Consider the following 24,897-nt stretch of genomic DNA (forward strand, 5'->3'; position numbering starts at 1 on the left):
GGCCACCCTGGTTGTGGTTAGTTTTCCAAAAGTGGTAATATTAATGTGTTTAAGTTTCTTATTTCTTAGAAATTATACATTGAATTCACAGATGAACTCAGCCTGTAATTTTCCATATCTATTATTCCCTCTCAGTTTCTGGTGTCTGGGTTATGCTGGAGTCATAACACAGGCTGGAGATAATTCATTCTACTATTCTCCAGACATGTTTGTATAATTTATGTAAACTATTTTGTGGATTCATTAGTGAAGTCATTTGGGTCTACAGTTTTTCTATTTGTGGTATACAAATTTCACATACTTCATATACACAGATTTACAAACACAGTGCTCCTCCCCCACCTCCCGCCCACACTCCCACCCTTCCTCCTCCTCCTCTCCTATTCTTACTCTTAATGTTTACAAAAATCTATTTTCAGTTTTGCAGCTTTCTTTGTGGGAAAGTTTTAAATTATGGATTTACATTTTAAAACTATTAGTTTCAATAAAAGTTTATTTTCTAAAGTGTCATCATTTTATGTAAAAATTTTCAAAGAACTGACAGCTTTCATTTTTATCTTAACTACAGAGTGCATAGTGATGCCCAGCGTTGGCTACGTGGGCTTGCTCTCTCTCCCTGAACCCTTCACAAAGCGATCTGCTCCTTCCCCTGCGCCGTTTCTGGCTCTGACTGAAATGCATTTGTCTTTACTACATCCCATTTTTAAGCCCACTTTGGATTTGATTTGCTGCCTTTCCTAACTTGAGATCAATGTTTACTGTTAACTTTTTATCCTTATTATCTAAATATTTAAAGATATAAATTTCCCTCTCTTCATAGTCTTAGCTATAAATCTTAAGGTCTGATTAATATATGGTATTTTTGATATCCTTCAAGTCAAAATAACTTGAAATATCCACAGGAATTTCTTGGACCATTTAATTAACTGCTTAACTGTGAACTAACCACAAAGTTAAATTTGAAAGAGTACAGATTTCACATACATCTTTTATACATATTAATTGGTTTTCAAATTCACCATTATTATCATAGGACTCTAACCAACTTAGTAGTTTCGTGTACATTTTCTACTAACAAGAATGGTCTCCTATATTGTAACAGTGGCTATTAAAATCAAGAAAACTGAGATTGATTAAATCTGGTCATCTACAGACAATATTCCAATTACATCATCTGTCTCACTGTCTTCTATGTAATTTTCCCCCGTAGTCTAGGAGACAGCCCAAGATCACACATCAGTACATTTAGTTTTTTATGAATTTCATACCTTCATTTCTAAATATATGGTATTTTTCTCATATTTTCTAGATCAATTACACTGTTATTATACAAGTTATTAAACTGAATTTCAATCATTTGGTCAGCATGTGGTTAAACACCTTGGGGCTGTAAAGAATGGGTCCACTCAGGCAGTGTTCCAGTAGTTCTGTAAGACCCAATACTATTTCTGTTATTTAAATCTCAGTGACATATCTATATTGATTTTTAGCCTACTTATTTTGTCAATTACTGGGTAATGTTGAAATTTTCAACTTTAGGGACCAGCGTTTTGGCCTACAGGGTGAATCTGCCACCTGCAGCAATGACATCCCATATGGGCGCTGGTTCGAGTCCTGGTTGCTCCACTTTCAATTCAGCTCTCTGATAACAGCCTGGGAAAAGCAGCGGAAGATGGCCCAAGTGCTCAGGTCACTGCCACCTATGTGGGAGTATGGACTAGATGTTTTCCAATAGTATTTGAAAATTCTCACCGATTAGATTTGTCTGGAAAGACTGCTTGATTCCCTAGTTTCCTTCTTTGGTATACATTTGCATCCAATCTAAATCGTCTCTTTCTTGCTCATCTCTTCTACTTCCCACCCTACTGTTTGCCACACTTCATTCTGAATATTTCTTTGATCATATTCATTTTCATTTCCTGATATATCAAGTCTGCTTTTAAACCTTTTACTGAGATACTTTCACTTATATACATTCCACTTCATTTTGTTTTATAGCATTCATTCTCCATCGAAATGTTCTTCAACATCTTTAATATGGTAAGATGCACTTCGTGACTTTAACACTACTTGTTTCATTCGTATCATCTATTCTCCTAACATATCTGGTTATTTCTAGTTGTGCTGACTACAGATTCACAAAATTCACTGTTGAATAAATGCAGTCTAGGATGGTTCCTTTCTCAAGGGAGAATTTACATTTGATCTACCAGGTACCCTGGGGCACCTGAAACATGATTCCACTTTAATCTAACCTCAGGCGACTTCAGGCCTTTTAACTACTTACTAGGCAATTCACTCTGAATATAATAATGTAGACTTTCAGGGTCCCAACTTAAGATTAGGTGAATCTTTACTTCTTAAAATCCTTGAGCTCTAATCCCTGACTTCTCAGCCCCGTGAGCTTAACAGAGTATTCCTTGTGTAACCAGCGCTGTGGCATAGTGGGTAAAGCTGCCACTTGCAGCTCCAGCATCCCACACGGATGCTGGTTTGAGTCCCGGCTGCTCCACTTCTGATCCACTCTCTGCTATGGCTTGGGAAAGCAGTGGAAGATGGCCCAAGTCCTTGGGCCTCTGCACCCACGTGGGAGGCTCAGAAGAAGCTCCTGGCTGCTGGCTTCAGACTGGCGCAGCTCCAGCAATTGAGGTCATCTGGGGAGTGAACCCATGGAACCCAGTGAACCCACGCCTCTCTCTCTCTCTCTCTCTCTCTCTCTCTCTCTCTCTCTCTCTGTAAAATCTGCCTTTCAAGTAAATAAATCTTTAGAAAAAAAAAAGTCTTCCTATTCTCTTGACAAGTCTCTAGGCAGGCGAAGTATCATTTTCTAACCCCACTCTTGGCCCAACAATTGTTAACTATATTAGCTCTAAAATCTCATGTAGATGTTTTCTATATTTTGTCCAGGTTTTCTAGATGTCCTTACTGGTAATGCTTGACTCAAATTATCTAATCTGCCACTATTCAAAGACTCGACCATTCTAAGCAACGGTGTTCATCAGTTTACATGAATCATACTGTTAAAATAAGTGATTGTTAACTGAAATGCCTAGGAAGTCACATTTAAAAATAAATGTAAAATCTTCTCATTTTACAACGATGGCAACTAATTCCAGGTATTTTAGACTAGATTTTGGGCCAGCGGTTCTCTGGAGACATTTCTGAGTTGTAACAACTCAGGGAGGGGAGGGACAGTGCTACTGGCATCTAGTTGGTAGAGGTCAAAGATAATGCTAACCACCGTAAAAGGCACTGAACAGTGCTCTACAACACAAAGAACTCGCTAGCCCCAGCTCTATTTCACGAGTCGAGAAGCTCTGGTGTAGGCCAAGTTAAGATGACGCAGACTGCCCTCTGGCTGGAGTGGCAACGAGCCTCCACTCCTCCCATGCTGTGTACATAGGAAAGACGCTGTACCTATGCTCTTTATGTTCTAACAGCTGGCAGTCCCGACATGTCAGCTTGTCACATGTCTCACAGTAAAGCTTCAACTGCTCCTTTTTATGAAAAGGACAAAACACTGGCCGCTGACTGGTCACACCAACTGCCTCTGTAGAAACAATGGGAGGCAAAGAGAAAAACATTAACACAACAGAAAAATAAATATTAGATCGCCCACTGGAATTCAATATCACTGATACAAAAGAACTACCCATGGTTTATTTCTACACCATAACTACCACTAGATGTCAGATATGAAAAAAGTAAGTATTTGAAGAAAAGGTAAGTAAACTTTTCACTTTCCAATTCAGGAAGAAATGAAAGGGCCAATATGTGATTAGAAAGACGTTTTATGGAATAACAAGTCTTACAAAAATATACTTTATAAGTGAATATGAACCACTTGGATGTTTTCTAAATCCCAAATATGGAAGGAGTTTATTTCTGATTTAAAATGTATCAAAGGAATAATAAATATTTCATTATCCTACTTTCCAAAAATCCTAACAGAATACTCATTAACAAAGAAATAATCATAATGTTTTACTATTACACTAGTTTCCCATGTGATTTCACAACTTTTGTAATACGAAGATAAAACTAGGAAATGCTTATATTACTATGTTAAGTGGAACAAACCAGAATACAAATAAATGTAATGACTGATTAAACATCAAACATCTATTAACTCACTAATAATTAAAACAAAACCCAACCGCTTCAGAAATAATCCCATTTCCAGAGAAAACTTATTAACAACCTAGTGTCTTCCTCTGGATGCCTGTTATGTGTACAACTACATTTAGTACAAGAAAACGCTAAAAAAGTTCATGGAAAAATGGAATTAAGATAAAAGTTATTTTGGTACAAAACAGTTTGAAATCCATGTCTAGTTTCTCGTAACATTCATTTCCATAATTTTTAAAAAGTATTTATTGATTTTGATTTATTTGAAAGAGCAACAGAGCAAGGAGAGGAGAGGATGAAAGAGGGAAAAATCTTCCATCTCCTGGTTCACTAACCGAATGCCATGCTGGGAAACAGCTGGGGATGGGCCAGGCCAAAAGCACATGGGTGGCGGGGACCCAGGGCGTGCAAAACTGGGAGCTCTTTCAGGAGCCACGTAAGACTTGAACCCAGACACTTTAATATGGGATGCATGTACCCCAAGCGGTGGTTTAGCAGTCCCACCACAATGCCCATCTTAAACTTCAATGCAATTATTTAAAACATTTTTTTATTTATTGGAGAGGCAGAGAGACAAAGAGCAAGACACAGCACATCCTTTCACTGGTCGCTCCCCAAAGCCTGTCCTGTCACAGCCAGGGCTGGGCTCAGACTACAGGGGGGGATATACAATTCATGTCTCCCAAATTACATAAACTAACATTACTGTCTCCCAGGATCTACCTTGCCAGGAAGCTGCAGTCAGGAACTAGAACCAGCAATAAAACCCAGATACTCTGATGTGGGAATGCAGGTATCTTAACTGCTAGGCCAAATACCCACTACTCATTCCATAAACTTCAAAAAAATTGTTTTTAGGGTTTATCTGAAAGCCACAGGGGAAGACAGAAATCTCCTACCCACTGACGTAATCCTTAAATGCCCACAGAAACAGGGGCTGCACAAAGTCAGGAGCTGGGAACACAGCCCAGGTCTTCCACATGGGTAGGCAGGGACTCAAGTCATTATTGGCTGTTTCCTCCAGTGCACTTTAACTGGAAGCTGGAAGGGGTGGAGCCAGGACTCAACACAGGCACCCTGCTGAGGGGTGCAGGTACCCTAACTGCTGCATCAAATGCCTGCCTCTCCTCCCAGAAGCTTTTTGGAGACCCTCCATAGGCTTGACCAAAATAAACTTATCTTTTAATTCCATTCACAGTAACTTTTTGAAGTATCCTCATATAGAACAGGACTTTATTTAATAAAATAAAAATGGGGCCGGCGCCGCGGCTCACTAGGCTAATCCTCCGCCTAGAGGCGCCGGCACACCGGCTTCTAGTCCCGGTCGGGGCGCCGGATTCTGTCCCGGTTGCCCCTCTTCCAGGCCAGCTCTCTGCTGTGGCCAGGGAGTGCAGTGGAGGATGGCCCAGGTGCTTGGGCCCTGCACCCCATGGGAGACCAGGAAAAGCACCTGGCTCCTGGCTCCTGCCTTCGGATCAGCGCGGTGCGCCGGCCGCAGCGTGCCGGCCGCGGCGGCCATTGGAGGGTGAACCAACGGCAAAGGAAGACCTTTCTCTCTGTCTCTCTCTCTCACTGTCCACTCTGCCTGTCAAAAAAAAAAAATAAATAAATAAATAAATAAAATAAAATAAAATAAAAATGGCACTACACATACTGTCTTAAAAATGCTTTTCTCACATATTTTAGAAACCTTTATGGGATAGTAAACATATTCACCTTATTTTTATTTGTTATCTGTATAATATTCCATCAAATGGATGCACCAGTAGATGTTTGGAAGTTTCTCAATTTAACACTGTGTAATAATACTGAAATGAACATGAAACTTATGATTTAAATATTTCCATGAGACAATTCCTAGTGATAGAAGTTTTGGCTCAAAGGGCAATTTATACAGAAACATTAAATGGTCCTCTAAAAATGGTACCAATTTTTACTTCTACCTATTAACAGGGTATTTAATATTAAATCTTTCTCATTTTCTTAAGCACAAAGAGAGCCTACACTAATAATAGAGATCAAACACCTTTTCAGAGTCATCAACTATTTGTATTTCTTTTAAAGAAATATCTGCAGGGCCAGCACTGGGGTGTGACTGGTAGAGCTGCCACCTGCGGTTCTAGTATTCCTTATGGGCACTGGTTCAAGTCCTGGCTGCTCCACGTCTGATCCAGCTCCATGCTAATGCGCCTGGGAAAGCAGCAGAGGATGGCCCAAATCACTGGGCCCCTTCACCCAAGTGCAAGACCCAGAAGAAGCTCGTGCTCCCTGGCTAAGGCCTGGCCCAGCCCTGGCATGGCCATTTCAGCGATTTCCAGTGTAACCAGCAAGAGATGAAATCTGTTAAAGCATCTGCTACTGATCTCTACCATTTTTCTGCCCAGTTCTGTTACTGACTTGAATGCATATTTGACACACTGTCTGCCAAAAATTAGGAAAATTTTAGGAATTCTTTGCCTACTTTGACTTTGGCTTATTGTATTTTTTTCCCCTAAAAAGACATTTTATGGCTTTAGTTTTGAGAACTGTTTCTAGAAAAGTTACACAAATGTATTTTTCCTCATTGGTGTATTTTTGTAGGTTTTTACTTCAAATTTTTAATTCACATAAAATTTACTTCCGTGTAGTAGTCACAATCCTTACAAAAATCCTAATTGTGTACCAGCAAGGAGAATGCGTTAACAGGCTCACATTTTCTGATCATAATAAAATGGTAAAGTAGAAAACTGTAAAGTAGAAAACAAAACAAACCAAAGCACTTATTCTTTAAAAGAATTTTTGGGGCCATAATAATCAGACTGGTGAGCAACTTGACTGTATACTGTCTACACATCTGCCAAAGCAGAAAACAGGCAAACACACACAAAATCTCATAAATCTCAACTACTTGGTAACCGTAAATGCAGAATCAAGCTTTAAACCCTTATAATTCAAAGAAAGAAAAAAAAGGCATTCTGCTCTGTGAAGATAACAGGACCTATACCCTTAAGTATGCCTGAGACAAGTTGGTTTGGGCCCACGGCCAAGAAATAATAACAGTGCTTCTTTCTTCTCTAGACAGAACATATGTAACTGGCTTATAGTCTATTGACTGAAGAATTTAAATTGATTCATAGTCATAATCATCATGGATGATTTAGAAGATCAAATAAATTATCTTATTAAGACAAACCAGAGGCTGGCGCTGTGGCTCACTTGGCTAATCCTCTGCCTGCAGTGCCGGCACCCCGGTTCTAGTCCCAGTTGCTCCTCTTTCAGTCAGCTCTCTGCTGTGGCCCAGGAGGGCAGTGGAGGATGGCCCAAGTGATTGGGCCCCTGCACCCACATGGGGAGACCAGGAAGAAGCACCTGGCTCTTGGCTACGGATCGGCTTAGTTCCGGCTGTAGTGGCCATTTGGGAGGTGAACCAACGGAAGGAAGACCTTTCTCTCTGTTTATAACTCTACCTCCTTTAAAAAAAAAAAAAACAGACCTGTGCTTCAATTCAGCTACCTATTCCATGGCCACACACTAGAATTTCGTCATCCATAATTGTTCCATTTGAAAATCATAATTTCAGAGATCACGTTGTGTGCAGGTTAAGCTGCCACCTATAATGCCAGCATCCAATCGGTGACAGTTCAAGTCTCAGCTTCTCCATTTCCAACCCAGCTCTCCCAGCAGGTAGGCCAGGAAAGCAGTGAAAGATGGCTGAAGTCCTTGGGCCCCAGCTACTCAAATAGCAGACCTGGATTGTGTTGCAGTCTCCTGACCTCGGCCTGGTCCAGCCCCCACTGTTGCAGCTGTTTGGGAGAGTGAATCAGCAGATGAATATCCCTTTCTCCCTCTCTCCCTACTCTCTTGAATGAATGAATCTTTAAAAACAAAATCACAAATTCAAACATAACACTCTCGTAACTTGAAAGACAATCTTCCAGTTCTTAGTTACTACCTCATTGTAGCTCATTGGAATCTCTGCTCTCTAACCATTTTTTTCATCCTATCAGTCAACACCCTCTATTTCCTTTCTTATCCAGTCATCTGAAAGATCCTTCAACATGCCCCTCGAATTTCTGTAACATCTGTCTAGCTAAACCCCAACCTTACGTATCGCCAACTCTTCTCTACACCCTCAAATTGCTGAGACATGATGGAAGAAGTTTTATGGCATACACTGCTAATGTAACCTTGATGCTACTAAGCAATCCTGTTTCCATAGCGTAACTCCGTTTCAACTGGAGTTATCTGGCCTCCAACATAAACTTTCAACTCTGAGGCTGGCACTCTTTCCATGTGCTCCATGTCTATTTGTTTACAGTCACATTAGCCTGTAAATCCTGTAAGAATTATCTGAATTATGCACCTTTTCATCCCTAGGACTTAGCAAACTTCCTGGAACCAAGAGTAGGTGCACAAAGGAAAAGCAGCAGTGGGGCCAGAGTGGCATGGCCATTGTGGATCATTTGTGGAGTGAACCAGTGAGCAGAAGAACCCTTTTCCTGCCACTCACTCTGCCGTTCTTAAGAAGTAAAATAATTTTTAAAGAAAAATACGGCCGGCGCCGCGGCTCACTAGGCTAATCCTCCGCCTTGCGGCGCCGGCACACTGGGTTCTAGTCCCGGTCGGGGCGCCGGATTCTGTCCCGGTTGCCCCTCTTCCAGGCCAGCTCTCTGCTGTGGCCCAGGAGTGCAGTGGAGGATGGCCCAAGTGCTTGGGCCCTGCACCCCATGGGAGACCAGGAGAAGTACCTGGCTCCTGCCATCGGATCAGCGCGGTGCGCCGGCCGTGGCGGCCATTGGAGGGTGAACCAACGGCAAAGGAAGACCTTTCTCTCTGTCTCTCTCTCTCACTGTCCACTCTGCCTGTCCAAAAAAAAAAAAAAAAAAAAAATACAATAAGTCATAAAATGAAGTTCTACTACATGCTATGACATGGATAAACCCTTAAAATACCACACCACATAAAATAAGCCAAACATCAAAGGACAAATATATAATTTCACTTGTATGAAATATCTAGAACAAGCAAAATTACCAAGACAGAACTAAGAGCTTTCTAGGGGCTATTGGGGGAAGGAATGATAATTATTACTTAATGGGCAAAGGGATGCTGATTGGGTGATGAAAAAAGTGTTGCAAACAGATAGTAGGGACAGTTGCTTAAGATTGCAAATACGATCAATGCCACTGAATTGTACACTTAAAAATGGTCAAAATTATAAACTTTGGTTTATTTGGGTAAAGTATGTTCTTAGGGAACTTTACATTAAAAGCAACAAAATAAAAACCCAGAAACCATAATTACATAAAAAGAAAAGATTCTTGGGGATGGCGCTGTGGGTAAAGTAGTGGGTAAAGCCACTGCCTGCAGTACCAGCATCCCATAGAGGCACTGGTTCAAGTCCTGGCTGCTCCTCTTCCCATCCAGCTCTTTGCTATGACCTGGGAAAGTAGCAGAATATGGCCCAACTCCTTGGACCCTGCACCCCCTGTGGGAGACGCTCCTGGCTTTGGATCAGCACAGCTCTGGCCGTTGCGGCCAATTGGGAAGTGCACCGGTAGATGGAAGACCCCTCTCTCTCTCTCTCTCTCTCTCTCTGCCTCTCCTGTCTGTGCAACTCTTTGAAATAAATAATTAAATCTCAAATAAATAAATAAATAAAGCAGATTCTCTGGTTGTCTATCAGATAAACATGAAGCAGGCTTATTAATTCCAAGGGCATCAGAAGGAGAAGGAAGAGAGTTCTAAACCTTTAAACCCATTATTTGCCACCCTAAACAATAATGTAGAAAAAAGAAAAACTAGTTTAAAAAATTTCTTTATGGGCTGGCACTGTGGTACAGCAGGTTTAACTGCTGTTGGAAGCACTAGCATCCCATATGGGTGCCAGCTTAATTCCCAGCTACTCCACCTTGACTCCAGATTCCTGCTAATTTGCCTGGGAAGGCAGCAGAGGACTGCCTAAGTGATTGGGGCCCTGCACCCATGTGGGAGACCTCATTGAATCTCCTGGCATTGGCCTGGCCCAGCCCTGGCCAATGTGGCCATTTAGGGGAGTAAATCAGGGGTTGGAAGATTTCTCTTTCTGTTTCTTCCCCTCTCTGTAATTTTACCTTTGAAATAAAATAAATCTTAAATTTTTTTTTGCTACATTTACGCCAATGTAAGACATTTACAGGAGCAGGAAGGCTGTATGAAGTATGAATGTAAGGCAGAGGATATGATTAGTGCCTCCCCACATTTCTAAGGATTTGTACTTCAGGTGTTTTAAAAAAACAACAGTGCATGTACTGCTTGTAAGTGTATCAAAGCAAGTCAATACCCAAAGACTGAAACGGAAAGAACTTCTGTTACCTGGAGATACTTCCTCCTTCTGTCTGACAGTGTGGTCTTTCGTGAACTTCACCCTCTGATGAGCTCTTATACATGTTTTGCACAGCCATTCAACACACTCTACACAAAATCCATTAGCTTCCGCATTGTCCTCACAGCTGGTACACACCTAATAAGAAATGTGTCACGTAAGTTTTCCAGAAAAATGAAAAACTTAACATACCATTAACCAGACATAAACGGTATACCTACCATAATGGATTATAATCAGTTATCATCTTAATAGTGTTTGTAAATTTAAACTGATAATTGTGCATTGAATTATAAACGTAAGAAATGGAATTCTGCACCAGCAAGAATGTAAGTACCTTTTCTCCTCAGTCCACACACTAACTCACCCAGGCACTACGCCAGGCTTGAGGATACATGCACTCATGAGAGGCAGTGCGGACTGAAATTCCATTTTCCCTACTTACAAGCGGAGTACTCTTGGGCTGGATACTTGGAGTATTTATCCTTAACACAAGATGTCATGAGTAGTTGTGAAGATTAAATGTGTGGCAGACACATATCATTGGAATAATCACACTAATAATTATAAACTAAAAAGTCTATAAGAAAGAAAATGTTGGAGAGGTTGTTTTAGTGGGGTTTGAAGGATGGGAAAGGCTTTTCCCAAGACCAGATCAGCATCCGATATTAAAGTTGAATCACCACGTACTTGATGAACAGCCTCCTAGGCAGAGCACGGCATACACGAGAAGCCCCAGGCCACAAGAGGACAGGACAGGCCCAGAACTCTGGAAGAAATCAAGTACAACTGAAGCGAGAGGTGAGGGGCGAGAGAGGGCGCTGGGGGACAGCGAGCAGGGTCCAGATGAGGGAGGGTCACAAGTGGTCTCTGTCTGAAGCAACCTATGGCAAGGCACGTTTGGATTTCAGTATCACTATTGCTGCAGTGTAGAAAACAGATTAGGCAGCACATTTTTAGAGAGGCAAGTGACGCTGTAAGGGACAGAAATTCTGTGAACGTACCTTATTCTATAGATTTCACTTGGGTACTATATGAATGTTTTCTATGTAGTTGTAAAAACTTAAAAATCTCTAAACACAAAAACAAAATGAAACAATACTGCCTACCAAATGGATGGCTTAACCACAAATACAAAAGTTATGCTTTTCAAGCAAATTTAAAACATTATGGTAGTGGATGTTTGGTCTAATGGTTTACTGAAGTGGCAGGATGCCAATACAAAACCTTGGGACCTTGGCAAGCAGGGGTGATACCGCAAGCAGTTACACTGCTGGCATCCTTGTGGGAAACGTGGACCGAGTTCAGCTCCCAGGTTACTGCACGCATTTGGGGAGTGAGCCAGAAGACGGAGGCTAAAATACCAAACGCATGATGATTTGATTGACTATCTCTAGTGCTCACATGTAGCCATGCTTTGTAGCTTTCCATTCTGACAAACACACGATACAACTCTCTCAGCTCTAACTCGAATCTTCCTTACTTTCTGTTATTCTGCATGCCCATGTATGCAAGGTCTTCCAAAAGTTCATGGAATTCATGTACAATGAAAAACCTACGTAAGCCAGCACCACGGCTCACTAGGCTAATCCTCCGCCTGCGGCGCCGGCACACCGGGTTCTAGTCCCGGTCGGGGCGCCGGATTCTGTCCCAGTTGCCCCTCTTCCAGGCCAGCTCTCTGCTATGGCCCAGGAGTGCAGTGGAAGATGGCCCAAGTGCTTGGGCTCTGCATCCTGTGGGAGACCAGGAGAAGTACCTGGCTCCTGCCATTGGATCAGCGTGGTGCGCCGGCCGTGGCAGCCATTGGAGAGTGAACCAACGGCAAAGGAAGACCTTTCTCTCTGTCCACTCTGCCTGTCCAAACAAAACAAAACAAAACAAAAACAAACAAAAAAACACCCTACGTATGGACTTGAAACTGTTTTTGCATCCTTGTATGACTTACAAGTTGCTGTTGTTAGCTTCTAGCAATGGTGGTACTAAAGGGAAACAACAAATTCAGAAAGAATGGACTTGACTTTTTTTTCCATTTTTAAGATTTTATTTATTTATTTGAGAGGCAGAGTTACACAGAGAGGGATAGACAGAGAGAAAGGTCTTCTGTCCACTGGTACACTCCTCAAATAGCCACAACGGCTATCCATCCAATGCCAGGAGCCAGGAGCTTCCTCTGGGTCTCCCATGCAGGAGCAGGGGCCCAAGCACTTGGGTCATCTTCTACTGCTTTCCCTGGCCAAGAGAGCTGGATCAGAAGAGGAACAGCGGGTACACGAACTGGCACCCATTTGGAATGCCAGCACCATGGGCGAAGGTGTAGCCTACTGCAGCACAGCGCGGGACCATGGATGTGATCTTTCTGAACAGATTCCTGTCTGCCTCCTACTCCCGGCAACCTCTGTCATCACCCCAGTATTGTTTTACCCCAGCAACAGCAGCCCCTTCCTAGAGCCAACAGTTCTATTTATAGTCTTCCCAATACTTGCAGAACCAGATTTATTGCAAACCACTACCAGTACAAGAGGCCTCAGTATCTCAGCTAAATGCGCAGATCTCAGCGCCAGCCAAGCTGCATCTCCACCTCTTCCAACCTTTTGCCTCTGTTCTCTTCGCTACCTCCTAACATTGCTACCGCTATGATACCATAAGAATTTTCTTTCTATCTTTTGAGAAAACTTTATATCTAGTTAACAACTCTTAGTTTTAAGATTGAAAGTGTCGGGGCTGTGGCACACCAGGTAAAGCCACTGCCTGCAGTGCCAGCATCCCATATGGGCGCTGGTTTGAGTCCTGGCTGCTCCACTTCCGATCCAGCTCTGTACAATGGCCTGGGAAGGCAGTAGAAGATGGCCAAATTCTTGGGCCCCTGCACCTGTGTGGGAGACCCAGAAGAAGCTCCTGGCTTCAGATCGGCGCAGCTCTGGCCATTGCAGCCATTTGGGGAGTGAACCAGCAGGTGGAAGACCTCTCTCTCTCTCTCTCTGCCTCTCCTCCTCTCTCTGTGTAACTGTGACTTTCAAGTAAAATAAATAAATTAAAAAAAAAAGAAAAAGAATGAAAGTGTTGTCTGACCACATTAAACTTACATGCCCTATAATACATGAGACATAATAAAGCACTGAGTCATTTATTTAAGAAGCAAGAGGGCCAGCATTGTGGTGCAGCTGGTACATTTGTCGACTGCATTGCAGACATCCCATTTGGGCACCAGTTCCTGTCTTGGCCACTCCACTTCTGATCCAACTCCCTGCTAATGATCTGGGAAAGCAGAAGATGGCCCAAGTGTGTAGGCCCCTTCACCCAAGTGGGAGACCTGTATGGAGCTCCTGGCTCCTGGCTTTGGCCTAGCTCAGTCCCGACAATTGTGGCTATGCCGAGAGTGAATCAACAGATAGATGATCTGTCTCTTCTTTTTCTCTCTCTCTGCAACTCTTACAAATAAACAAATCTTTATTAAAAAAAAAAAAAAAATAGAAAACAAGACTTCCAGCATGGGAAAGAGATATAAATATAAACTCAAAGAGTAGACAGAATTCTAAATTGAACTAGAAATGTCGATTTTCATATTTTGATAAAAGTAATTTGCTTCATCATCTTCTGCAAGGTCTATAATCAATCTGATGGTGATGAGCACCCATGGTGCCACTACACCATTTCTGTTCCTTAGTTTCATAGCAATTAAACTGCATCCTCCACAGAAAGTCCTGCTTTGGTCTATGATTAAAGTTTGAATTAGAAAGACCTGTGGATACTTTTGAGACAATAAACACAGGTATTTAGGTAGAAGTGGCCATGTCCATTTACAATGAATGCTAGGGGCAGGTGTGCAGCGCCGCAGTTAAGTCACTGCTCACATCTGCACCCCTATCAGAGTGCCTGGTTTAAGCCCAAGCTTCTCAGCTTTTAATCAGGCTTCCTGTGAATGTGCACTCTGGAATGATGGCTCAAGTACTTGGGTCCCTGCTACCCATGTGAGAATGACAGCAGTTCCAGGTTCCTGGCTTTAGCCTTTCCCAGTTCTGGTTGTTGCAGGCATTTGGGTAGTAAACCCACAGATGGAGAACCTCTCTCTCTGCCTTACTGGCTATCAAATAAAAATAAATTTTCAAAATATTTTAAGTGAAGCTACATTCCTGTTCCTTCAAAAAATACAAAGTTGGAAATGAGACAAAAAGGTATAAAGATTAACCATGCATATTAGAAATGTCTTGATAAGTAGAGCTAATAATAAAATCACTTTCCCCTTGGCAGATTCAGTTCCTCTCCAGATCTTCTGCTCCAAGTTAAAAAGAGCTGCCTCGGCCGGCGCCGCGGCTCACTAGGCTAATCCTCCGCCTAGCCGCGCAGGCACACCGGGTTCTAGTCCCGGTCGGGGCGCCGGATTCTGTCCCGGTTGCCCCTCTTCCAGGCCAGCCCTCTGCTATGGCCAGGGAGTGCAGTGGAGGATGGCCCAGGTGCTTGGGCCCTACACCCCATGGGAGACCAGGAAAAGCACCTGGCTCCTGGCTCCTGCCATCGGATCAGCGCAGTGCGCCGGCCGCGGCGGCCATTGGAGGGTGAACCAACGGCAAAAGGAAGACCTTTCTCTCTGTCTCTCTCTCTCACTGTCCACTCTGCCTGTTAAAAAAAAAAAAAAAAAAAAAAAAAAAGAGCTGCCTCGAGAAAGCATTGATGAGTCATGACCCACAAGCACACCGATACACCCTATCCAGTGCACACTGTAGAATTACTCTCCCGATCATTCCAAGGACCCAACATCTAGATTTAGGAAGCCAACAGACATGTCCTACGTGTGAATAGCCCAAGTTGGAAAGAAAAGAAATTGATTAATTCAACATCCTGGACACTGCTATCAAATGAGATTTTTCAGAGTAATACACCATATGGAAAAGAAGACTTTCGTAAAAATGTAGAAACCTATGTATCAAAGACGTGCTGCTTTTCATATGTATCATTATAGAGTTTTTCACTAAAAGAGAGAAAAAGAAGGTCAACAGAAGAATGTAACTGCCAGGGGCCGGCGCTGTGGCGCAGCGGGTTAACGCCCTGGCCTGCAGCGCCGGCATCCCATATGGGCCTGAGTGCAAGTCCCGGCTGCTCCTCTTCTGATCCAGCTCTCTGCTATGGCCTGGGAAAGCAGTAGAAGATGGCCCAAGTCCTTGGGCCCCTGCACCCACGTGGGAGACCCAGAAGAAGCTCCTGGCTCCTGGCTTTGGATCAGCACAGCTCTGGCTGTTGCGGCTATCTGGGGAGAGAATCAGCGGATGGAAGACCTCTTTTTCTGTCTCTACCTCCTTCTGTAATTCTTTCAAATCAATAAAATCAATCTTTAAAAAAAAAAAAAGAATCTAATTGTCAACACACAAAAAATAAAGAAATGAAATAATGTCAAATACAGAATAATGGTTCTCTGTGGAGGACAGGCAAGGTGGAGATGCAATCAGAGATGTCCATACTGGCACTGTTGTATCTGTCACTACCATGTATGTACTGTGTAGAATACTACATAATTCCATTACACAGCAGTCTGATGTCTGACACCAGCAGTCTAAGATGCCTCATCAAGAGGCGGCAAAGGTACAGCTTCATTCACTTACCTGATTAGACTTTTCGACCGTGCTGCTGGGGACCTCAGTAGTGTCCTTCACGAAAAAATTGTCTATGATATGTCTCTCAGCACATTCCTGGCTGCAAACTGGGCATCGGATGACTCCAACTGGGAAAAACAAAATCACATCCTAAGTTTTAATACAAAACGCTAAGTACTAAACAAATGCATCCATCAAATTGTAACTTGGGCTCTTTACAATGTCTACTCATTAAATAAGCAACTCAGTTTATGTGCACACAAAATATATTAAATGGAGCATAAATCCTCCATTTTAAATTACATGCCCTCTCCCCCAGAAACTACATTTTTCCAACAGTGGTTTTCAAACAAGGATGTATAGAACCACATAGGAGCCGGCGCAGTGGCTCAACAGGCTAATCCTCTGCCTTGCGGTGCAAGGCACACCAGGTTCTAGTCCTGGTTGCCCCTCTTCCAGGCCAGCTCTCTGCTGTGGCCCGGGAGTGCAGTGGAGGATGGCCCAAGTCCTTGGGCCCTGCACCCTATGGGGGACCAGGAGAAGCACCTGGCTCCTGCCTTCAGATTAGTGCGGTGCGCCGGCCGCAGCGGCCATTGGAGGGTGAACCAACGGCAAAAGGAAGACCTTTCTCTGTCTCTCTCTCTCTCACTGTCCACTCTGCTTGTCAAAAAAAAAAAAAAAAAGAAAGAACGAACGAACGAACGAATGAACGAATGAACCACATAGGAGAACCAGAATCTCTGGTTCTTTTTAGACCTATTGTCTCAGGATTTCTGTAAGCAGAGAACAGACATACTCATTTTGCTTAAAATCTCCACAAAAAAAGATAAATATTCCTTTGAGAAAAGAACTCTATCCTGGCACTTAGTAAAACAAGAAATAATTATGAATGAATTAAAAACCTAAGATAAACTTGATAGTGTACATTATACCAAGACTTACAAAAAGCTCTCAGATACCAGTGAAATGCACAAGAACAAGCGCAATGTAATCCAAAGCACAATTTCATTTGTAACATATTCAAGCAACAAACAAAAAGATACACTGGAAAAAAAATCATTGTGGTATATATACACAATGGAATATCATTCTGTCTTTAAAAATTATTTAAAATCTTTTTAATTAGAAAACTTAAAGAAAAGCAGAAAATTCTACTGTCATTTCCAACAGGGATATACTTGGAGGACACTTAATTGAAATAAACCAGGTACAGAGACAAACACTGGATGCCCTCATTATGTAGAAGCGTACGGCTGATCTCACAGAAACAGACAGTAGAATGGGGAAGGAGATGCCTTTCCGGTGGTGGCAGCTGTGAGAAGCTGAGCTGAGCATAAACCAAAGTGTCCTGTGCAGCGGGAACGGCCACGCCTCCCCAGCCCCATAAAGCACCTGATCAGTTCCTGTAGCAAAGGCAGCTGGTGGAACTTCTTCACCACCCTGTCTGCCTTGTGTTCAAGAACAATCCCCAAGAGACTGAGTTCACACTGGCCTCATGGATTTCACTTTGGCAAGTGAGCCAAAGAACCTGGCGTTAACATATTCCTGGCAACCAGGAAGGGATCTGCAGAGGGATTATTTCCCTTTGGGGAAGATGAGGGTGCAGGATGGACTGATGGCTATCCTCCTCTTGCAGGAAATGAGCAGATGGCTGAACCTCTGCCTCAGCATCTCTGTGGTGCCTTCCTTCCTGGGATCTCAGTTCTCCTCACTCAAACTATCTTTCTTTCTATCCTCTATGCCACCCTGTTAACTCATCTTGCTCAGTTTTTGTTTTTACTTTAAACCATCTTAAAAGATCTGTATGGGGGGCTGGTGCTGCAGCACAGTAGGTTAAAGCCCCAGCCTGCAGTGCAGGCATCCCATAGGGGAGCCAGTTCAAGTCCCAGTAGCTCCTCTTCCGATCCAGCTCTCTGCAATGGCCTGGGAAATCAGTAGAAGATGGCCCAAGTCCTTGGGCCCCTGCACCTGCATGGGAGACCCAGAAGAAGCTCCTGGCTTTGGATCAACTCAGCTCCGACCACTGCAGTCATTTGGGGAGTGAACCAACGAAATGGAACTTTTCCCTCTGGATCTACCTCTCTGTAACGATCTTTCAAATAAATAAAATAAATCTTAAAAAAAAAAATCTGTGTGGGATGTGTTGAAATGACAGCCTCCTGCCTTACAGGACATCCAGGTGGGACAGACTGAAAGGGCAGGTTCCCAGAACTCATCAGCACCAGCAGGTGGCCAGCAGGTTACACAGCTTCACCAGCTTCTGACTCCTGGAGCTGCAGTTTTGGGCTTTGCTTTAATCCTTTCTGAAAACTCCTCTCAGACTGCATGTTTTTATTAGAAGATCTTGCTTCCCAGGACATGATCACATTCCTGTCCACCAACCCCAGCTCCCCCTAATCACAAGGGTGGAGTTTACCTCCAAGCCACATGAATTCAAACAAGTGGACAGCGCCTGACAGCCACCACGGAGCAGCTGGTGCACAGCCACAGAGGCATCTCTGAGGTCTTTCGTCCCGATCCTTTCAAACCCAGTACCTCTGCTTCTGTCCTTTCACTTTCTTCCCCACTTTTATCTGTAGACAGATCAGAAGCCGGAGGTTCAGTACTAACGGACAGCTGCCCAGTCACGTGGATTAATTACAACCAGTCCCTGGACGCCTAAAATTTAGGGCCTATCCAGAGACTGTTGGCCTACGTTTCAAAAACAGACTCTTTGTGACTCAAGGATGGCCCAGCTGCCTGAGAGCAGTAGCTGCCACTGCCTTACTGGTCAAATGGGCCTCTACACTCATGGTGGGACAACCCACAGAGGTTCAACCACCCCATCAGGTGCACACAGTTTTAGAGATCAAAAGACTTCATTAGCTAACAGGAGGAAGACTAACTAAATACCAAGACTTTGTGTTAGACACTCCTAGATACAACATTAAAGGTCAGAACTGGCCACTCTCCTCCCAGCCACAGATGACTACAGAACAAACCCACCCCAGCAGGCCTGATCGCTGGGAGGAGCCCCTTGAGAGCCTGGATGCTGAGTGGCACACTGATGGAGGGCAGGCTATGCTAGGGTGAGTTTGCCTGCAGAGAGGTGGTGACACTCCCACCCCAAACCCCAGCCCAAAAGGCAGAAATGGTTGCCCTGACTCAGGCTTTGCAACTGGGAGAAGTAAAGCCATCAATATTTACAAAAACTTCAGATAAGACATGCCCATACCACTCTATGGAAGGAAAGGCAACTGTTAATGGTCAACACTTCGTTAAGAATGAGGACCTAATTTTAGAGGTGGTCATTCACTGTGAGTGCCACCTAAAGGATGGGGCCATTGGGAAGCAGGGAAACAATTAGGCAGACAAACAATCAACAGATGTCTCACAAGTCACTAGCCCTAATGATAGAGCCTTCCTTCCAAGCTTCCTGGCCGTGCCTGGTATGTCTAACAAGAATATGAGGCAGCCGTTAAGACTGGGATTTGGAGCGCAGGATACCAGACGGTTCATCATAAAACAATAAGGTTCTTATCCCAGCACAAACCAGTGAAGCTTATTAAACACCTCCACAATGAGCCATCATGGGAGATACCAAGTGGAAACTAGTCCATTGAGTCAGAAAGACCATAGAGCATAGATCCTCTCCTGCAAATGTGTGCCTGTGATAATTCCAACAACCATCCTCTTTTACCTTCATTGACAAAACAAATCCAACACAGAGGGATATAACCCCAAGAGAAGAGAGGCAGATGGGTTTAATTCAAATGCCCCTCAGATCAGGATGCAAGTACCTTCAGGTATCCCTGAACAACTACCTTCACAGGCCAAGTGGAGGCATTCCCTGTCTGCACGGAGAAAGCAACAGGTGAGTAAATTCCCCTTAAGGAAAACAAGCACTCCTTCTGGATTTCCCTAATCCAGAGAGTGATGTGGGCTTTCCTTTGTAGCGAATGTTACCCAGACCCTCTGGATCTCCCTAGGAATACTGTAGGTTACATGTCTCCTCTCTCCCTCTCCCTCTCCCTTTCTCTCTCTCTCTCTCTCTCAGGACGCGACTGCTGGGTGTCCTACTAGCTGGCCACAAAGTGTTAGCAAAAAAATTTTTTAATTTATTTCACAGAGTTAGACAGTGAGAGACACAGAGAAAGGTCTTCCTTCCATTGGTTCACCCCCCAAATGGCCGCTATGGCCAGAGCTATGCCAATCCGAAGCCAGGAGCCAGGTGCTTCTCCTGGTCTCCCATGCGGGTACAGGGGCCCAAGCACCTGGGCCATCCTCCACTGCCTTCCCGGGCCACAGCAGAGAGCTGGACTGGAAGAGGAGCAACTGGGACTAGAACCCGGCGCCCATATGGGATGCCGATGCTGCAGGTGGAGGATTAACCAAGTGAGCCACAAGGCCGGCCCCAGCAAAAATCTTTACAATACTGTCAGAAAGCTCAGCAGGATGGAGTGGCTAATTCCTAAAGATACACAAAAGAATGGTGCAAAACAAGCTCCTAACTCCATCTCCCTATTAGATTTACAAATGTATAAAACCTTTCCCTAATCTGCCAGTGTGTTGGAAAAAAATTTTAAAAACTATGCTACAACATCTGTCCAAATCATCCATTTATCTTGACCCGCAATTCCACACATACGTTGCTCTAATAAACTTTTTTATAAAGATGTATTTATTTATTTGAAAGTCAGAGTTACACAGAGAAAGAAGGCAAGGCAGAGAGAGGTCCTCCATGAGCTAGTTCACTCCCCAAATGGCCACAACGGCTGGAGCTGCGCCATACTGGAGCCAGGAGCTTCTTTCGGGTCTCCCATGTGGGTGCAGGGGCCCAAGGACTTGGGCCATCTTATACTGCCTTCCCAGGCCATAGCAAAGAGCTGGATCGGAAGTGGAGCAGCCAGGACCTGAACCGGCGTCCACATGGGATGCTGGCATTGCAGGTGGCGGCCTTACCCACTATGCCACAGCGCCAGCCCCAAACTTTTCTTATAGAGCTTCCAGAGCATCTGATCAATTTGACAGTGTCACATATTGGTGGAGCTGAGATTTGAACTCAAACACTAGAGTCCATACCTATATATACCCTAGAAGTCATACCGTATAATAATTTTCTAAATTTATGAAAATGTCTTATTAATAGATGTCATTTTAATTGAAATGTCATTTTAACTGAAATTATGAAATTTGGTCATAATTTAAGGAAGAATGTGTTTTGTATGTTTGTGAATTTGACCTACATGAATTAAACCTCCCAAAATGCTAACCTAACAATACCTTTTTACCCATAAACTTAGAGGAAATTATAATTGCTATTCTTCCAAGCCTAAGCACATTCACACTTTCTTTACACAAATCGGTAAAGAATGTATCTAGAAATTAGAGCAATAAAACCTGAATAACTGAAGAAAAATAATTCTTTAAAGGATAGACATTCTGACTTTTAAAGGCCAGTTATTTCTTTGTGTTACCTAATTAGGTTGAAAATCTTTAAGCAGCACATAACTTCCTTTACACCTGTTTGTAAATGTCACCTACAGTGAAGCCCTGCACCTCATCCACCTTCCAGCATACATAATCCAAGTTATCCTGCTCTGTCACTCCGCATTTCAAATAGAATAAATCTTTGCCCAAAAAAGGGAGAGTCGTTCAGGTTTTATGTTCTTCTGAATCTAAGTTTCTATGTTAGCTAAAATAAAAACATATTTAAATAGTTGTAAGAGGGCTGGCACTGCAGCATAGTGGGTAAAGCTGTCTCCTACAGGGCTGGCATCTCTTGCTCGCTCGCTCGCTGGCTCTTTCCAATCAGTGGATGGAAGACCTCTCTCTGTCTCTACCTCTCTGTAAATCTGTCTTTCAAGTAAAATAAATCTTTTAAAAAGTTTTTTAAAAAATCAGATGTTGCAAGCTTTTGCGTTTTGAGATATGAATGCAATTTAGTATCCTCTTTTTTGAAGTTTTAGTTTCCAAACCTGAGCATAAAGCAGTAAAACACACATACAAGTGGGTTAAATGATAGGACCATGACATGGATCACCAAAAGGAAAGGACCTATATCCTGCATGCCAGTGCTCTGTCCATGGTCCTGTCAATTCTATCAATGGCTTGCTAAACAAGCATACATAACCATGCATCACTTAACAACAGGGATACTCCTGAGAAATGTGTTGTCAAGTGACTTTGTTCTTGTGCCAGCACCAAAAAATGGAATTACACAAACTAAAAGGGCACAATGTCACTAAGGACACAATTGTATAACAAGACTCAAGTAAATGCTATCTCAGAGAAACCCACTCTAAATATATAGAGTTGTTAAAGAAAAAAAAAAAAAGATGGATACACAGTCAAACAATAAGCTTGACAAATGATTAAGATTGATAAATGATTGAGAGATCAACAACAGGAAGATGTTACTATAACAAATGTAAATGCACCCATATTTAAAAGAATGTTAATAGCACTAAAGGGAGACTTAGAAGCCAAATCAATCCACTTTCATCAATGCACAGATCAATTAGACAGAAAAATCAAAGAGTAAAACTTGGTGACACTATGGACCAAATGGACCTAACAGATATCTACAGAACTTTTCTCCCCACAGTTGCAGCATACACATTGATCTCTAGTATATAGAACTTTTGCTAGGATAAACCATACACAAGGCCATAAAATAAGTCCCAGCAAATTAAAAAAAAAAAAAATTGAAATCCCACCATGCCTCTTCTCGGACCACAATGGAAATGAAACTGGAAACGAACAACTCAAGAATCTCTAGAACTCTTGCAACATATGGAGACTGAAACACATGCTCCTGATAGAAGAAATCAAGAGAAGTCAAAAAATTTCCAGAATGAATGAAGATGACAATACATCATATCAAAAGTTATGGGACACAGCAAAAGCAGTGTTAGCAGAGAGGTTTATAGCAATTGGTGCCTATAAGAAAATGGAAAAGTACCAAATAAATGAGCTATCAATGCATGCCAAGGACCTAAAAATATAACAAACCAAATCCCAAATTAGTAGGAGGAAAGAAATAATTTAAATAATAGTTGAAACCCCCAAAATACAAAATATCAGTAAAATGAAGAGCTAGGTTTTTTTGAAAAAATAAACATTGACACACCACTGGCCCAACTAAGCACAAAAAAAAAAAAAAAAAAAAAAAAGACCCAAAGCAGTAATATTGGAGAGGAGAGATGCAAAAGGAGATGTAACAACACAGACACCTCAGAAACAAAAGCAATCATCAGGAATCACTATAAAGAGCTGTCTGCCAACAAACTGGAGAAGTACAAGAAATGGGTATATTCCTGGACATGCACAATCTACCAAAATGGAGTCATGAAGACACAGAAAATCCAAATAGACAAATAACCAAGGTAGAGACTGAATCAGTAATAAAGACTCTCCCAGCAAAGGAAAGCCCAGAACCAGACAACTTCACTGCTGAATCCAACTTGACATTTAAAGAACTAATTCCAATTCTTCTAATGTTATTCAAAACAATTGTAAGGGAAAGTATCCTCCCTGACTCACCTTAATTCCTAAACCAGGAGGAGCCAGTACTGTGGCACTGTGGGTAACACTGCCACCTGCAGTGCAGGCATCCCATAACATAAGGGCGCTGGTTTGAGTCCCAGCTGCTCCATTTCTGATCCAGCTCTCTGCTATGGCCTGGGAAAGCAGAAGATGGCTGAAGTCCTTGGGCCCTTGCACCCACACGGAAGACCCAGAAGCAGCTCCTGGCTTCAGATTGGCACAGCTCTGGCCATTGAGGCCATCTGGGGAATGAACAAGCAGATGGAAGACCTGCTCCCTCCTTCCTTCTCTCCCTCCCTCCATCCCCCTCTCTGCCTCTGCCTCTCTAACACTGCCTTTCAAATAAATAAATAAATCCTTTTAAAAAAAAATAAAAGATGCTCACTCTCACCATTGCTATTGAATAATGCCCTGGAAGTTTTAGCTGGAGACATCAGGCAAGAAAAAGAAATCAAAGGGATATAAATTGGAAAAGATAGGCCAGTGCCGTGGTTCAATAGGCTAATCATCCGCCTGCGGCGCAGGCACCCTGGGTTCTAGTCCCCGTTGGGGCACCAGATTCTGTCCCGATTGCCCCTCTTCCAGTCCAGCTCTCTGCTGTGGCGTAGGAAGGCAGTGGAGGATGGCCCAAGTCCTTGGGCCCTGCACCCCATGGGAGACCAGGAAAAGCACCTGGCTCCTGGCTTCAGATCGGCGTGCCGGCCGCAGCGGCCATTGTGGGGTGAACCAATGGAAAAGGAAGACCTTTCTCTCTCTCTCTCTCTCTCACTGTCCACTCTGTCAAAAAACAAAACAAAAAAAAAAAAAAAAAAAAAAAAAAAAAAAACCTGGAAAGGATGAAGTCACACTATTTACACATGACATGACTCTCATAGCAGAGTTCAGTAAACAGGCAGAATACAAAATCAGCACACAAAAATCAACAGCCTTCGTACACACAGACACGGCCACGGCTGAGAAGGAACTTCTAAGATCAATCCCATTCACAATAGCTACAAAAAAACCATGAAATACTTTGAAATAAATTTAACCAAGGAGGTCAAAGATCTATTTGTATCATGAAAATTACAAAAACATTAAAGAAACAGAAGACACAAAAAACTGGAGAAAAGTCTTCCATGTTTATGGTTTGGAAGAAGCAATGGTTCAAACGTCCATCCTACAGATTCACTGTGATCCCAATCAAAATACCAAGGACGATCTTCTCTGATTCAGCAAAAGGATGCTAAAGTTCATGTGGAAAGGCAAGAGACCCTGAAAAGCTAAAGCAATCTTATACAACAAAAACCATGCTGCAGGCATCACAATACCAGA

General features: G+C 42.9%; 1 protein-coding gene across 5 annotated transcripts in view; it reads right to left on the bottom strand.

The window, feature by feature from the left end:
* TRIM24 (tripartite motif containing 24) overlaps positions 1 to 24,897 on the bottom strand; it is a 115,384-nt gene that overhangs the window by 57,395 nt on the left and 33,092 nt on the right. For all 5 annotated transcript variants that reach the window (XR_011387522.1, XM_051835646.2, XM_051835645.2 and 2 more), the window contains exons 2-4: positions 16,066 to 16,184; positions 10,462 to 10,609; positions 3,418 to 3,550 (exon numbers count right to left, since the gene is read on the bottom strand). Coding sequence is in view for 4 of the 5 variants with exons in the window: in XM_051835646.2 (XP_051691606.2) it covers positions 3,418 to 3,550; positions 10,462 to 10,609; positions 16,066 to 16,184 (400 nt within the window). In the remaining variant the exon portion in view is untranslated. The remainder of the gene's footprint in view (positions 1 to 3,417; positions 3,551 to 10,461; positions 10,610 to 16,065; positions 16,185 to 24,897) is intronic.

Source organism: Oryctolagus cuniculus, chromosome 3, assembly GCF_964237555.1.
Source record: "Oryctolagus cuniculus chromosome 3, mOryCun1.1, whole genome shotgun sequence".
Lineage (NCBI taxonomy): Eukaryota > Metazoa > Chordata > Mammalia > Lagomorpha > Leporidae > Oryctolagus > Oryctolagus cuniculus.